General features: G+C 39.2%; 1 protein-coding gene across 30 annotated transcripts in view; it reads left to right on the forward strand.

Annotated features, from left to right (window-relative positions):
• The first annotated feature begins 2,082 nt into the window (after positions 1 to 2,082).
• TCF4 (transcription factor 4) overlaps positions 2,083 to 17,621 on the forward strand; it is a 344,530-nt gene continuing 328,991 nt past the window's right edge. For 6 of the 30 annotated variants that reach the window (XM_072952167.1, XM_072952169.1, XM_072952172.1 and 3 more), the window contains exons 1-3: positions 3,673 to 3,851; positions 4,747 to 4,838; positions 6,468 to 6,540. In XM_072952167.1, coding sequence (XP_072808268.1) covers positions 4,767 to 4,838; positions 6,468 to 6,540 — 145 coding nt within the window. In that variant the 5' untranslated portion in view covers positions 3,673 to 3,851; positions 4,747 to 4,766. Of the gene's footprint in view, positions 2,603 to 3,263; positions 3,852 to 4,746; positions 4,839 to 5,677; positions 5,821 to 5,904; positions 6,011 to 6,081; positions 6,098 to 6,256; positions 6,277 to 6,467; positions 6,541 to 17,621 lie in introns of those variants that run through there. The other 24 variants (XM_031692421.2, XM_031692425.2, XM_031692424.2 and 21 more) reach the window with 10 other exon arrangements.

Here is a 17,621-nt window from a genome sequence, read left to right on the forward strand (position 1 = left end):
ACAGACCACTGTCAATCTCTTCCTCTTTTAGTTCCTGCGGTCCAGTCAGCTGGGGCTGGTGGGGCTGGGTCAGGAAGGAGTTATGGGGCACCCATGTCAAGTTCTACCTCTGTATCAGGATGTATGAACAGGTTCCTAGGGAAGGGATCCTGCAGATGATGGAGTAGGCACCCCAAAACATATCTACTACATTTCCCTTTTTATCTAAGTTTCACAGGATTTTATTGAGTCTCCTAAAATGCCTCCAATCTTCGTAAGTATATCTATTCTTCTGATAACTCTGGAAGAAAATTCAAATTTGTCTCTTAGTTAAAATAGGAAGACAGTTGCATGATATACTGTACGGTGCAGTTTGAAAAAAAAAAAGCACTGGCCATCTACTGGGCATATTTAGGTTCCAGACCTGATCCTATCAGTGATTTCTGGACAGATCATCTATTTCCCTTGAAATTCAGGGGAAGGGGGAAATCTTAGAATTCTGGAAACTAGAAGGAGTCTTAACAGGATTATCTAATCTGGTCTCTACATTTTACAGTACTTACATTGACATCAAAACCTTAGGTCACAAGGCTGATTGGAGGTAGAGCCAGTGGATTATTTCTCCTAAACAAATGTTTGTGATCTTTTTATTACATCATAGAGCCAGTAGAGGCTTATTCTGAGAATCAGAGATAATGCCTGTGATAATGCAGCAGAAAGTAGTGTCTAAATGTAAAGCTTCATTATAAGATGAGGACATGGAATGGGTACAAAGAACAGGAATCTGCACAATGTGCGAATAGACAGGAAACAACCTATAAAAGCCCTAATTCTTGTTCTCTAAAAATTTACCATGTAAACAGATCATGAAAATAGATCTGAACTCTGTCACTGTCACAAAATTGCATCAGAAAATGGAGATCAGGACGTTCTCGCTGCCAGATGGTATAGGACTGCAGTTGGATGCTGACTATGATCGCAGACTGCCAGCCTTCAAAGGTGGGCTCTCACTTAGTAAAGTTGTGTAATCTAGGCAAGTTTGTACCACCTACTAAACTGCCCTGGGTCAAGCGTAACACAGACTCCGTAGACTCACTCTCAGGATTAAAACAGCCAATATTTGAGAAATTCTTAGAGTAGTGTTTGGGACATGGTAAACCCACTATAAAACTGTTAACCTATCATTATTATGACTTGCTTTTCTCCAGTGGGAGGACTAAAAACTCTTTAAAATCCCGTGGGCTAGGTTAGAGATATCAGTTAGTTCAGCGAGGAGTTAAGAGATGAACAGGTAAGATTTCTTTAGGGGCGGCTCCGTCTTTATCCGCATCCCGTGAACGCTTATGAAATTCACAAAGCGGCATTTGTCGTTTGCATTTCACAGACCAGAAAACTGGCTAGAGAGGGCAGAACTGGCCAGAACGAGGCGTCGAGTCGGTAGTGGGTCACAGTACAAAATCGATCGAAGTCTACAAGAGAATGAGAACGTCTTCTCCAAGTGAAGACTCTCTGGACTTACAAAACCCTCACTTTTCCAGGGACCTAGAAAAAGATGGGGTGGGGGTGGTGGAGGAGAGGACCCACATCCCTCCTGAAGCCCAGGCGCTGCACCTCGGTTCAGCGGCCTCTTTCCACGCCGCCCAAGCCAGGCTAAGAGGACCGGCTCCACAGTGCGGGAGAACCGGGCTCGGGCTTTCCGATGGGGAGGCCGGCGTGGCCTCTCCCGGGCCTCCCTCAGGGGATCTGACTCCTCTGGGCAAGTGCATGGAGTTTAATTTCTTAATTTCTTTAGAAACTACACTTTTGAGTCAAAGAACAGCGGAGGGCAAGGATCCGGATCAAGAAGAAATGCGCAGGAACACGGAGCCTGTGAACGGCCCCAGCCTCGGGAGCCCTTGCAGTTCGGCGCCACGCGCGACGCCCGCCCGAACCCCACCACCGGCCTCCGGCCTCCACTCGCCAGTCCCGGAGGGGGCGTGGCCCGCGCGCGCCGCCATCTTGGTCGCCTCTCTAGGCGCTCTGTTTACTACTCTATGGTCGCCTGCTCCCGCCCCGCCCCTCCCCAGTCATTGTCTGGAGGAGCAGCCACGGCCGCAGCGCCTTCTCTTTATAAGCCCGCAGTGCCCGGATGTGAATGGATTACAATGTATCTTTCAGGGAAACCTATTATTATCAATGTGACTCCACGGGGGAGTCAATGGTGATGATGATGAGGAGGATGATGATGATGAGACACCTCTAAACTTGGAACAAGTTTAAGACTTTATAAGAGGAGAAGAAAAAAAACCCACCAGCGAGACTTGTTTGAGGAAAAATTATAACTATCGTGTATTGATTTTTTTTTTTATAAACAATAAGAAAAAGTTGTTGGATTTTTTTTTTTAATGATTTCTTTTTTGGGGGAGGGAATTTTGTTGCAGTTTTATGGTGGAAAATGCAAAAACCAGAGCCAGGTGCATAATCTTGTATTCTGTGGATATCCCTGGAGCAGAACTGAGTACCAGTTAAAATACTTTTTTGGGGGATACACATGTGAGATACTAAGTACTTGCAGAAGATTTTTGTCTCTCTTTTTAAAGTCACTTTCCTTGGAATATTTTGAGCATATTTGTGGCCATTTAAGGTAACGTTACAATTTGCTGTCAGAGTAAACTGTTTGTAATTGAATTTAATTTTTTAAAATGTCGATCCCAATGTTTTATTAAAACAAAAGGAACAACCTATTAAATAATTGCCAGTGGGAAAAAGTGTGTGCATGCATTTTGTGTATGTACTCGCACATCTAGTAATAACAGGGTTTCGAGAGTGTGTATTATAACACAAGTTAAAATAGCGAATGTTGCATATACTGGATAAAGCACGCTTGTTATTGCGAAACGATAGAATTATGTAGCTTAATTTTTATCCTAAAAAGTGATGTGAAAAAGTATGTTTTAAGAGCATGCAGGGCCTGTAATGGTAAATGTTGAATTAAAAACTTAAAGTGCTGGCGAACGGAACTTAGCGTGCCTAGGAACTCAAGTGTAAAAACAAAACAACATCCACCCTCAAAAATTGCTTTTTTTTTTTTTTGGCGAAGTTCGCAGCTATACTATTCTGCGACTTAAAAGGGAGGGGGAAAAAGTATGTAATTTAGGTTTCGCCCCCAACGCAGAACTACCGACATGAAAATCTCCCCAGCAAAATGTGGCTTGGTTTATATATGGAAAAGAAAAATATTGTTCCTCTTGGCAAAGTCTTTTTGCATCACGTGTATTTGCAGCCTAGTATAAACTTGCTTTGCCGTGTGTGGATGTGTGAGTGAGAGGGAACGAGAGTCAGAAAGAAAGAAGTGAGGGGATGTAAACTCGAATAAATTTCAAAGTGCCTCCGATGGATGAAACGGGCAAAAACTGAACTGTTCAGGCTTCAGATTGTAACTGACGATCTGAGGGAAAATGAGGTGCTCGATGAATTTTCGTTTGTATTATTTTTTTTTTTGCGAGGCGGGGGAGGTGTTGAGATTCTTTTCCTCGGGGGGGTGTGGGGGTGCATCCCAGCCAGCCCGACCCGAGCGAGCCGCGTCTCCCCGCCGGAGCCCCCCCACCCATTTCTTTGCTGAACTTGCAATTCCGTGCGCCTCGGCGTGTTTCCCCCTCCCCCCTTCCCTCGTCCCCTCCCCTCCCCGGAGAAGAGAGTTGGTGTTAAGAGTCAGGGATCTTGGCTGTGTGTCTGCGGATCTGTAGTGGCGGCGGCGGCGGCGGCGGCGGCGGGGAAGAGCGGAGCGGGCGCGGGCGCAGGCGGAGGAGGTGGTGGTGGTGGAGGCAGTGGTTAGACATGAACGCCGCCTCGGCGCCGGCGGTGCACGGAGAGCCCCTTCTCGCGCGCGGGCGGTAGGTACCGGCGCCGGCGGGGCTCGGCGGGGCTGGTGCGCCGGGCGGCGCGGGGCTCGGGCTCGGCGGCCCCGCACGCGGCTCCGCGCCTCCCGTGCCGCGGGCTCCCGGCTCCCGGCGCTCCCACTGGAGACACCCCTTCCCCTCCCGCGCCTCTTCCCTCCCCCTCATCGCTACCCCCCCGCCCCCCCTCCCCGGCAATGCCACTTGGAGGGACGGATGACTTTGCCAAGGGCCTGACTTTAATTTTTACAACCCTTTCTTTCACAAATTAGGGTGCTGGACAATTACAGGACCCGACCCTCCACTCTGCCCCCCCCCTCTTTCGCCGACCCTGTCACCCCTCCCCCTTTGGACGTGTTTTCACTCTGGAGACGCTCATCTTTAATTTCTTTATAGCGACTTTGAAACGCAGAGGGGAGTGGTGTGTATGTGTGTGTGTGCGCGTGTGTGTGCGTGTGTGCGAGTGTGTGTGGGGGTGGGGTGGGGTGGAGGGTGGGGGGAAAGTTGAGACCGGATCGTTGAGTAGTTTCTCTTTTCTCTGTGATCCATTCATTTCTCGCTCTACCTCCTGTTGCATAAAATGATGCGCTGAAGAGCGGCTTTTTTTTTTCCTTCTCGGATTTGGTTTTATAGTGGATGTTACCAGTTTTGATCATCTCTTTGGAAATACAGTATCAATATCGCTTTTTTTTTTTTTTTTGCTATTGCTGCCTATTCCATCTTTAAAAAAAAACCAAAAAAACCAAACTCTCCAATCCCTCCCTCCTTTCCACCTTAATCCCACCCGCCCCCACATCCCCACCCCCAACCCCCCAGTCTCCAAAAATCCGATTGTGTTTTCTCCAAGGATTGGGACTGGATTTTCTGATTGCGGTTATTTCCATGTTTCTAGGTTTGTGTGATTTTGCTAAAATGCATCACCAACAGCGAATGGCTGCCTTAGGGACGGACAAAGAGCTGAGTGATTTACTGGATTTCAGTGCGGTAAGAAAGAACGGTGGAAACTAACAACAGCTGTGAAACAAAACAAAACAAAACCGAAAAACCCAAACACTTGAACTAGAAACCAGCACTTATCTAAGGGACAGAAATAATTTTTAATTGGCTGAATCCTTGGTAAACATGAAGGTCTTTTTGATAAGTTTTTAACTACAGTTTTTGGGTGTGATGGACGATTTAGGCTTTTTTTTTTCCCCAGTCTAATTACTTCCCTTGAATTACCTACTCACCGAATCCCCCCTTCCAATAATGGAGTCTCACCCCAATGGAGAGGAAAAAGACACCCCTAAAACTGCAAACCACCCCTAAAACTTGGCCTTATCCGAACGCCGACAGTACTAATACTTCGTGTGCTACTTATTTATTTTCTGAAAATGGAAAGGAGAAAATAGGAGACTCCAGTTGTCTCTTAAAGTTTTAAACTGATGGTGCTTTGGATTAGTAGGACGTGTGGTCCTCCAGCTTCCATCTTTCCCTGGGATTCTGAAAACTCGCGTGTGTGTGCTGAGTATCCATTCTTTAGAACCCTTTGGACTGTCTGTAAATTTCACAGTCGTGAGATCAGCACAGAGCAGAACTTGCACACTTGTGGAGTTTTACGGCTGAACTTGGTCCTCCTCCACCCCTTTGCTTCCCTTCCCCACACCAAGTCCCAGACACGTCAGGGGAATTAATTCATCTTTAATGCCAGATGAGTTTGGTGTGAGATGCATTTGCAAAGCAAAATAAAAATAATCCACGAAACACACAAATAAAATCCAAACCGCCTTTTGAGTGGGGCTCTTTGGTGTTGCTGCTGCTACTGCTGCTGTTTGCTGCTGCTGCTGCTCCTCCAGACCTTTTGGAGAAATGGCTTTCGGAAGTTTTGCCAGGAAACGTAGCCCTAGGCAGCTTTGTGGCCCCCTTTCTGCTTGCTGCACTTTCTCCATTCGTTCCTTTGCTTTTTGCAGGCTCTGACTCAGGGAAGGTGCGCATTATCCACTAGATACGTGGAAGAAGAGGGAAACCAATTAGGGTCGAAATAAATGCTGGAGAGAGAGGGAGTGAAAGAGAGAGAGTGAGAATGAGAGAGAGAGAGAGAGACAGAAAGAGAGAGAGAGGGAGAGTCTTGCTTCAAATTGCTCTCATGTTAGAGACGAAATGAGAATTTAGTGCAGGTGGCACTTTTATTTTTATTTGGGTTCACATATGACAGGCAAATCCTATACGGGATGGAAATGGACGTTGCCACGTTGATGGCCAAGGTTTTCAATACGAAACAAACAACTTTTTTCTTCTCCTTTGTAAAACTAGCGTTTTCTAGAGAGCTTGCTGCCCTCCAAACTGAATCTTGTTAACATTATGAGGACTGTGTTGGTTTAAAATGTAGTACTGCCTAGTTCTGGCGATCTAATGAACCCGAGGAAAAAGAAAGAACAGAGTGGTAATGGGGAAGGGGGATGATTGGTAATGCTGTGCCTGTTTTAGTTTTAAGTTGAATGGTGATGTATTTTTACTAAAATGAACCCTTAGCATAAACTGTATATTATATAGTGAGAGTATGAAAGATCTTTGCTGAACTCTGATGGCACACGTGTCTTCTTTTCAACAGTAATATTTCTTTGTTTCTTTTAGATGTTTTCACCTCCTGTGAGCAGTGGGAAAAATGGACCAACTTCTCTGGCGAGTGGACATTTTACTGGCTCAAGTATGTAAATTCTTTTCTTAGTGTGTAGTTAAATGTTCTTAGCTGTTTATTCACTCATGGTATATTTTTGGCTCTGTTGAAGTGTTCTGAAAAAGTCATTGAAATTTTAGCCTATAATGGTACGGTTATTTCATTATCCATTAGTAGTATAAGTTAGGCAAAACCATTATCTTTTGCAAAATTAAAAGTAGGTTTTTTTTTTTCTAATCAAGGAAACTGTCTCAGAATTCCATCACTTAATTTAAAAGCAATTTTCTAATACAGTTGTAATCAAACATGTGAAGATAAGGCAGCGTTAACATGGGGGAATAAATTAATGTTTCCTATTTGAAAATAGGGGGAAAATCTAACTTTCATGAAAAGGGAAAAGCTCTTGTAAATAATATCAGTTTTATTGGGTACTATGTATAATTAACCCTTTTAAAGAAATGAGCACTTAATTTTGCAGATGAATGCTGCGTAGTAAACCATAGCTGTAAATAGAGAGATTTGCTAATCTGAGAGCTAAATGTGAATTCATTTATATTTAAAATATCCTTTTTGATGCTTTGGCTGTTTTTATTCCCCTAAGTATCTACTTATGCAAGGAATTTTTGCTATATTTCAAGTTGCAAATTTGGAAGGACTTTCACATTTTATAAATGAAAGATCTTTGGGTGATGCTTCAAAAAGACGTTAGCGCTATTCACAAAGGAATCTGTGTGTGCAATGATTATCTGGGAACTAAGAAGGAGTTTTAATAGGGGATTCTCTGAAAGTCTGTTATTAAAAGTAAAAACTGAAAATAATGATACTCATTAAAATTTTTTTTTTTGTCCAGTGAATTTCATATCAGAAGGAGGCAGACATTGTTGTCTGCTGTCCTTTACGTTCAAGGCTTAAATCCGTTTATGCTTGTTAAACAGCTGTAGTATTTGAGGAGTCCTGGCAGTGGTACATAACAGTACATTAGACAGAGTACTGTTTTTAAGCCAGACTGGGAAACTTGACATCGTTGAGCTGTGAGATACCAGTGGAATTGTCTGTTAGCTACTGAAAATAATTTCACATCTCTTAATATTCGTTTGATGCTATAGCAATGAAAGAAATCTGTTCATCTTTGTGATTTGTGTAATTGGCATGCTTTCACAAAATTAGTGGCTTTTAAAAGTTGCTCGTTTCCAAATAAGTTACTTTTCCTTTTGTTGGCCCCCATAAGTCTAAGGGAATTTTTGCTTCTAAAACTTGATTTATAAAATATGTCATGACTCCTAGAGTTATATTTTATCTTTTATTTTTTTGGGTCCACTTTGATTAAAAGGGCTGTTGACCGTATGTTCGTGTTTTACTGTCTGGACCCTGTTACATTTTTCATTTGGGACTTAAATTTTGTTGTTGTTGTTGTATTTGTATTGCATCTTTCAAATTTCTGTATTGTGTTCTTTACACAGCTTTGAAGTGAAGATGAGGACAAGTGTGTCTTGTAGGCAAATTAATTTTTCATGTTAGACAGTATCAAAATAGGTACCAACTTTATCTCTGACAGTAATTTTCTTTTTGATTTTACTTATGAAAATGTGTATTCAGTTGAAATCTAAAAGTAGATTATGTCAGAAAGGCACAGAGAGAGACTGCTCTCAGAGTCAGTGCAAAAATACTCTTTTGCACTGTATAATAACTGACACATTTGGAATAATTTAAGTGTGTCAGTTTAGATATGGTTTAATAAAGTAAGGTGATTTAGAAGCATGAAATTGTGTACATTTAGAAAGACAACTGTGCATCTGGTCTTTTTTATGTTCACATTTAAGTGAAGTCCTTGCTATGATGTTTAAGTGTTTACAGAGTTTGGGCTGGATAAATATGAATATGTATTAATGCATTTTGATAAGTGATCATATACTGCAACTTACACAGTTCTTAAGACAATATATCTATCTATATAAACCTAGACAGACTTCATCCTTAGTGAAACATGTGATATTTCTAATGAATATGCTGTGATTATTTTTAAGGTGTTGAACTTTAAGTGACATTGTACCAGAGGTGTAATTTTCAGGCCCACATGTTTACTTGTAAAGGTAAAAAGTGTAGTGGCTATTTTGTTCTGGCTGCTGGATTGAAAATGCAGGGTATTCACCCAATGCAGTATGATGGGGACTATAATATATACGGTACAGATTGGAGTGTTGATTTTTCTCATCTGTCTGAGACAGTAAATGGCTTTGTTTCCACTCAATAACAAAGATAAATCCCTTTTTAAGGAATAACAAATAAAAAAAATGAGGAAAACTGCACTTTGCCCCTTAGCAGGAAGGATGAACCAGGAAACTTAGGACAGAGAAATAATTTTCTAAATGTACTTCAGGTTACTTTCCATTGTATTGAGGGTGCTTGCATGTCACTTTCAAGGGTAGCTTTGAAACTTGGGTCCAGGAAGAAAAGAGCCACAGTGCAAATGAACTGTTCATATTGGAAAAACCAGCTCTAGTTTTTCAAAGTGAGAGGCATGGTAATGTTTCATGCTTAAAGTTCCCGGTAGCTTGTGATTGCATTAATATAGGATGCTCCATCGTGATTTGCAATGTGAGAGTGAAAATAAAGTGTAGCCATATTCCCTTTAATCTTTCATTTTACAAACATGCTTTTCCCTACCACCTTAAGAAATGGTGAGGCTGCTATGGAGAATGGAATGTAACCTGAGCTACAGCCTGACATTCCCAGGGAGCATTTTTCACATGAAAGGCTTTTGTCAACCCAGGAAAGGACCAGCAGTTTTTGTTTGATGTTTGCAGGTGTTCAGCAGAGAGCACTAAAACAATTCAGCCATGATAGTTCAGAGCTTGGATGACCTTAACAGGGAGAATTGGTGGGCTCTGGAATTATTTTTAAGGGATAGTTGAAACCTATAGGGTGACTTATATAAAGGGATTTAATATCCATTATATCATTGATCTTAAAACAAGCTAAAAGCATCCACATGCCTGGATGATTGGAAAATTATTCTCATTAAAAAGCAGGATGGCAAAGTTACCAAAAGAAAAAAGAAAGGCACCTAGAGTCTATAATTTATTGACGAACAGGGGTTTAATTTTCTAATATAACAAAAATACAGTTTATTTGGTTACCTTTGAGTCTTTTATGAGCCAAAGATAAACATACTAGCTTTGGCATCTTTCAAAAAGTAGTTTTAAAGTTGAGCCTCTAAAATTATCTATACTCGAGAACAGCCCTGGTCACATCTGTTACATGTATTTACAGTTAGTCTGTGACGGATGGTACATCTTTCTCCCCTAGTTTAAAAGTTGAGCCTTTTCCCCTGTAATTGTTTAGTTTTACTTAGGTGTTCAGCATTTGTTAAAGATTGCCAAATGAATGGATGTTTTAACAATTAGGAGCAACAGTAAAACACATCACATCCCTGTCATGGTGATTTTTGGAGGAGAAAAAACATTTCTCCGCGTTCACACAATTAGTTAACTTATATCCATATGACACCCAAATGACACATCAGTTTAGTAAACTCAGTGAGAAAAAAGAAAGATCGATCCAATCTAACGAGTAGTTTTGTATCCTAGAGAAAATTCAAACGGTCAGCATCCTGAATTAATTTCCATCCATACCAGTTTGAGTTCATGGTTGTGATGTGAAAAAAAATTGGTTTCCCCCAAAGATATTTATGGAGTAGAGTTATTTAATTGTGTGTGTGTGTGTGTCTGTGTGTTTTAAAACAGCCATACTATTATAGTAAAATTCATAATGTTTGTGTGGCTTTTTGTAAAAAGCACAGTAATTAAACAGGTTAAAAAGAGGGAAAGTGGCATTATGTTAGAATCATAGAATTTTGGGATAGGAACCCCTTAGAAATATACAGCCTAGTGCCTTCAAGTTAAGAGGCTCACGTTAAGAGGTTCCAAACTCTGCCTTATTTGCTATTCTAAAAAACAAATTTTGATTTGCTGATTCTCTGTGGCCCTGCAAATCCTTTATTGGAATAACATTGGTTTCACTACTATGTTTTCCTGTAATTTGTATTGCATAATAGTGTATCAGGATTTGTGTGCTGATCTTTCTGCATACAAATACTTGTAAATGTGCGTGTGTTCTTCGAATGCTTTTTAAGGTTTAGAGCTGCATTTTGGATTATTGATCATTCTCTTTTGCCTGATCTCGCGTGTGACTATTTGCAAGTTGTTAGATCGAATAATAGAGAGTGGATGGGCAGGCCATTGACAAAATTAAAGTGCTTCTTACTGTGCTATGCACTTTATGTTTGTCATATTTTTTTAAATCCTCCCTGGAGCCCAATGAGATGCTAGGATTACCATGCTCAATTCAAAGATGAGGAAACTGAGATTCAGAGATGGTAAACCACTTACTCTCAAGGCAGCCAGTAATGATTAGGTTTTAAACTCAGGTCTGCCTAGCTCCATGTCCTTTTCACACACACACACACACACACACATGCACGCGCGTGCACACACACACACACACACAAACACACACACAGTCAGATACACCTTTTTTTCCAAGATCATATAGGCATAAGAATATATTATTGAGGTTTGTGTGCAATACTATTCCTGGTCTTTAGAGTAGATAAACATTTTTTAAAAACGTATTCAAGGTAATGATATAAACCATGTCCCTTATTTTTCCTGCTTTATTATCCAAATAAGCTAGACTTCTAGTTTATGTTGGATTTCACTGTGACTTAATATCTCTCATATTATTATTATGTTAATATACAAGGAAAATATAATTGGACATTTTCAAAGTCGTGTTTTCGTTCTGTTATAAAGTGACAGTCTGGGTCCCAGTGAGAATTTTTTTCTAATTTTTTTGTGCCTGATCAAACCAGAAGTTGAGGTAACCAAGCTTGCTCTGTTATTATCTAAAAAAATATAAAAAATAAAAAAGATTTCCTTTCTTTAAGTGTAACAATATTTTGCAGTTTCTTGTTAGATCTTTGAAACTTGATATTCAAGAACAATAATCCTAAATTCTATTTGTATCCCTAATATAAGCAGTTCTGTAGTTTTGATATGTCTATTACCAGACATGTGCTTAAAATGTTACATTTTCTAAATTCAGAAGGAAGAAGCAGTACTCTTTTTGACACTGACTTAAGTAAATAAAATGCTTTAAACAAGCATAGGGATCCAAGATCTGTTGAGCCTGAAATGCTTAACATTTTTGACAGCGTCAGCAAATTATCTTTACCCTACTATTGTAATGAGGAAATCACTTAAATAACAGATGAACAGCTAAGTCACATAAACATATATAATAGAACTATGTAATGAAAGTTTATGCTGTTAATTGCTCGAATCTGTCTTAAATGCTCAGAATCATGGCGCAGTAAAGACTGTCATATAAACAGTTTTGTTTTGAGCTTAAAATTATTCCTTTTTGCTTTCATCTGCTATGATAAACAAAGTAATTTTGTAAGCTTTACAGATCAAACATTTACTCCTAATGGTAAACTGCATTTTATATTGGAAGTTTGCAACCTGGTCCAAGGCAGAGAGTTGAGTCCTGGTGGCCCCAGGCCTGTGATTTTCAACGTTTAGTATTATGATGCTGTTTAGATCTGTTCCCATAAGCCAAGATAGCAGATCTTAGGTTGTCTAATAAGGAACATAGTGTGTTTTGAAATGTTCTTCAGTTTACAAGTCTTGAACCAAAATGTTCTTGGCCAAACCTTTAGAATTTACATCTATATGTTGGGTAAGTCAGATCTTGCACAGACAGAGCATCAAAACAAAGCTAGGCTGAAACCAAAAAAAAAACCCCTCCTTCCTTGGTTTTCATATTTTATGAGCTATTTTTTTTATGACCAGGTGTTCTTCCAAGTTAATTGGATGGTGCTAAGATTTGGAGAAAGGAAAGTAAAGCACATTATAGGTTTTTGGTTTTTTTTAAGTTAATTTTGTTGCTGGCTTCTTATTACTCTGAAAAAAGTTCTCAGAACTGACCACCAAGTTTATAAGCTTAAAAACATGGGGCATCTATTTTCTAAATCTGTGAGCCCATTCAGACTCAGCAATAAGGTATGCACATGAGTTTTAGCTGGGTACTTGTGAACCACACATCTCTTAATGCTTATGAGAGCCGTAAGAGAAATAGCAATTTAATCTTTAGAGAAGATTGGTTAACACTTTTTATAAGTAACGTATATATATATTTATGTCAGGCTCAAAGGAATAGCAAAAGTATTGAAAAAGGTTGTCATATTTATTTTCATTTCAACAATAAATAAAGGCCCAGTTAATCAGCATATCAAATACCCAGGTGTGTTTAGAATCAGTTTATGTGGATGAATTTCAGGGCTGTAAGAAAGTGTTTTATTTAAAGGTGCAGCCACTCAATTGTTCAAATGGATGCTTTTGTACTTTTGTGTGACAATTAACATTTAATGAATGACTTTCTAGACTGCCATTGGTGGTAATTACTATATGTAGTTTATTAACTGAAATCCATTGTTGGATGTGCCTGTATTGATTTGTTTTGCAAACAACCCTTCACATGTTCAGCAGTATTTGTACGTTACTTTTTAAAGACCCTATTTCATTTGCTGATGCTGATAGTGCCCCTAAAATTTTTAGCTTACAAGTGCTTCTTCGATGGGAGTGATTTTCATTAAATTAAAAGTTCATCCGCTTTTCAGCTGTAAAATGTTTGCACTTAGATCCTCAGGGAATCCCAAAGAAACTGCACAATATTGTTTTTCAAGTAAATGATTTATAGAAATTTAGATTTACCAGGAGACTTTAGAGATGTTCTGTTACCTTTGGGATAAAAAGCCAAGGTTTGGGAGGGTTCATTGTCTTTTGCCCAAATCATACAATTGGTTACTGGCTATAATGGGACACAAATACAGATGTCCTGACCCGGCTGGTCAGGGACCCCATGCTGCTTTTAATTAAGATTTGAACTCAATCCATTGGTACCAACTGTATGTTTCTTAAGAGGAAGAAAATTTGTATCATCTACCATTTCTGAAAAATGTAATAAAAGTTCAGATTATGGGAGATGGACATCGTAATCCAGCCCACTTGTCATCACGTGCTCTAATTTGGCTAAGGCAGTTGACGAATAACTGTTAAAATGTATTGTGTTATTAAAAATAACATAGTAAGACCCATGATTAAATATCAGAGCTGTAATTTAATCTCGGGGGTTCTGGTGCTGTTCATAAACCATTCGGCTTTTTTCTGTAACAGATGACGTCAAAATACAGCTTGATTGAATTATGACCCTGGGTTACAGGAGCACCTGCCTGTGCCTCTACTTCATGGCATGTCAGCGTTTCCATTACAAACTTTTTTTTTCCCTCTGACATTTTTAAGTTCGAATAGTTAAGCTAGACTGATGGTTGACGTATAAAATTTCAGCCCCCTGGGAAAAGACTATTTTCCCAATAAAATGGAGAAGGTGGTGACAAAGCTCCATTACGGAATACCTTTTAGAATGTTCTTCCTTGCTTTAATCTTCCATTAATTTAAACATTCCCTTTTGCGGTACTTAGCTGAATTGTGAGGCATCCAAATGGAAGGTTTTAAATCTCAAATCTCTCAAGCCAAGACTTAAATACAAGGCATTTGGAGGACTGTTAAACTAGAGAAAGACCTAGCTTCTGTGAAGGATGATGTTGAAATGATAGCTCTGGCCACTCCAGTTTTCCTGTTGTGTAAATGTTGAAGACGAGGATGTGAAAAACATGCAAATTTGCATACCTTGTCAGTAATTACTTTTATATCCACTTAAGATGAGTAAAAATTGATAATGAATGGTTTAGGACGGTCTATTTATTTATCATTATCTGGAGACTGGTAGCAGAGCTTCAGTTCAGCCCCTGGGGTTTGAATATGTAGGCGGTGGAGACAGGACATTGTATCCGTCTAGCGAGTTATTTTTTGTCTACTCCTCATCGTTCTTATCGATGGTTCATCTACTCTATATAGTACATGCTATGCTCATATTCCCCTGTGTTAGCCATTGCAGGACACAGAGCGCTTTGTGGGAGAAAGGTCTGGCCCTGAGTGGGCATATATTCTGATGGGAAAGAACAGAAAAGTACATATGTAATTAATACTGAGTGCCCCACGGACAAGTGTCATTAACGCTGAGGGAGTTTGGGTAAAGCAAAACTTACTTCTTGCTGGGGGAAGTGAATAATGAAGATTTTGTGGACAAATCGATTCTGATTCTTGAAACAGGAGTAGGATTTTGACATGGGGGCTTTGGGACTGAGCATTTTATATCAAGATCACTGTGAGCCAGGCACAGAGGAAAGCTATTAACAAGGGTGGGATAAAGAGGGCGAATTCCTCGTCTGTTGGCAGTGGAGTCAGCTCCGGTCTGGGCACCTCAGTGACTTCCAGGTAGGCATTCCTATCTTGGAAGCTTTTTATTCCCCTTTTCTGATTTTGGAATTTCAACTAGAGATGATAATCCAGTTCCTTCTCCAAATGCATGTTTTTAATGGTAGTGTCAGGCAGAAATCAAGGTTTTTATGTTTCCAGTTCCAAGCTCTTCCTGTTGTATATTCAGCCATGGAAATTTTCTTGAGTCAAAGTGAGAGCTACTTGGGAGAAAATGATTTATTTAACTGAATTTTGGAAATCTAGATTCTGTTGCAATGTTTGCTGTTAAATAGCTGTTTCATATTGACAAAGTGATAGCATCTCAAAGCCTGCGTCTTAAAACTGAAAAAAAAAATACTTTGAAACTCTCCAGTTTCAAAATAAATAAAAAATATTTTCTAATTAAAAAAAACCATCGTTATGGTTTTATTATTATCATCACTGCCATCACCGTCCCTGGTGCCACATCCCTTGGCTCAGAAGCTGACAGGGAAATGTGATAGTTATCACTGCCCTGCAATACATTTGGAAACGCATTTACAAAACATTCTCAAAGATATTGTGATTGGAGCCCAAACCTATCTGACATTTGTAAAAACATGGAGTGGCCAGGTATACCTTTGAATAAAATGTATCATAATTACATCACACATAGGAAAAATACGTAAATACTATCCTCTCCTCAAGTATTGATTAGTTGAGATGAAAATTTCTTTCTCTCGGTGACCTTCAAGTATTTCAGTGTAGCGCGTGTTTCCAAGTTTCCACAAGAAGCCACCAATTCACGTTCTAGTTGACACTGGCTTAGGAAGATTGTATTAATGAATGATTGTGCTTGTTATAGGATATAAACAAGACTTTTATGACAAAGAATATTTTAGACCCGTTTACCCATTAAAAAAAAAGTCAGTTTTGGACCTATGTATTCTCAAAACTTTTTCTTCACTTTCAAAAGTAAGGGATTCATATTGAAAATGTTTTGCAGACCTACCTACAACTTAAAACTCATCTAAAAATAAGTAAATAAATAAACCTAATTACCTCACCCCCAAAATAAATAAAATAAATAAAAACCAAACAAACAAGAAGGATGAATATACAATTTCATACATAACCCAATTTTGCAGTTTTGAAAAAGCCAAACAATATCAGTTTCAGTCCTTGGTCAAATGATCGTTCTTTGTTGTGTGCCTTCTTTTTTTGGAGGGGGGAGGTAATTAGGTTTATTTATTCATTTCTGAATGGCAGTCGGGGGATTGAACCTGACCTCATGCATGCTAAGCATGTGCTCTACCACTGAGCTATATACTCCGTTCCCCAATATAGTATGAGTTTAACCCAACATTTTTCTCTTTCCAAATTCTTTTTTGTTGTTGGTGGTGGTGGGGGAGGTATGAGGTTTATATATTTATTTGATGGAAGTCCTGGGGATTGAACCCAGGACCTCATGAATGCTAAGCATGTGCTCTACCACTGAGCCATACCCACCCCTCTGCCCTGCCCTGTTCCTCTCTGAACTTCATTGTCTACTCACTGGTGTCCCAAACCATTTGAATTACTTTTCTGTTCTCTTGTGGGCACTGTGTTTCTTCACTTAGTTTCTTTTAGCCGCATGGTTAATTTTCTTTTGACATCTAATTTTCCTTGATTTTGTTAACCCCTTATTTTTCTGCAGTTTATCTTTTCAGCCCACATAGAACAATTCCTCTTTTACATGGTGTACATTTGCAGTGTACATTCCCTGGTTCTGAAGGAATTCTACACTTTAGTCCCTAGTCATTTTGGTAGCATTGGATAAGGTGAGAAATATTCCATAATTACTTTCAGCAATTAATTTTGCTTAAAAAAATTCCATTACTGTTGAAGGCTTGGTTGTTTAAAGAATGTTGAAAGCTTCAGAGAAGTGAAAGGGATGAATGCACATAATGGTTTTTTTTTTTAGTGTGAATATATTTCACTGGGAAAATAATAGAATTATTAAGAATTACTAATTTTCATTTACTCACTTGTTCATTCATTCATTCATTTAGTAAATGTTTCTCTGAGAGCCAAGATCCAAGTTGCAGTGCTAGACACTATGGTGATAAGAAAGAAGAAAAAATCTTGATGCCATCATGACAATTGAATCATGATACTGCTGTCCTTGGGTAAAAGTGCTACAATGATTTTTTAAGAGAGTGCTTTTAAAATAGGTGATGTCACAGTGTGGAAGTAGATGTCTTCAAAAGATACTTTCAAATATACCTAAGAATAGACTTGACATTTTTCAATGAAACAGAAATCCTGTGTACCTGTGTACTTTTATATAAGTCTAAAGGAGGGAGAATGGACTTGAATGATTATGGAATTTGGACCTTGAAGAGTATTGTTATGAACGTGCTCTTTAAGTGAGGCCCAAAGATTTTTTGGGAGGCAGTGACAGTGATGTCCTGTATGTTTTTTTTTTTTTTCCTGGGCAGAAATTAAAATGTCATATTTGTAGGTAGTGCTCATTTATTTCAAGGACACTAAATATACAAGCTTATTTATTTATTTTTATTCCCACACTTGAATATTTTTAAGATTTATTTCAGATGTACATGCAGGAAGTTTTTCATTGACTTTTAACACTAAATATTTACTAAGGGTCTGCCATGTGGCAGGTACTGTGCGGGGTGGCAGAAATAAAATGATCAGCAGGACAGATACAGTTCTGTGTTGACTAAACGTGGGAGACAGACATGTGCTAAATAA

This window comes from Vicugna pacos, chromosome 30, assembly GCF_048564905.1.
Source record: "Vicugna pacos chromosome 30, VicPac4, whole genome shotgun sequence".
Lineage (NCBI taxonomy): Eukaryota > Metazoa > Chordata > Mammalia > Artiodactyla > Camelidae > Vicugna > Vicugna pacos.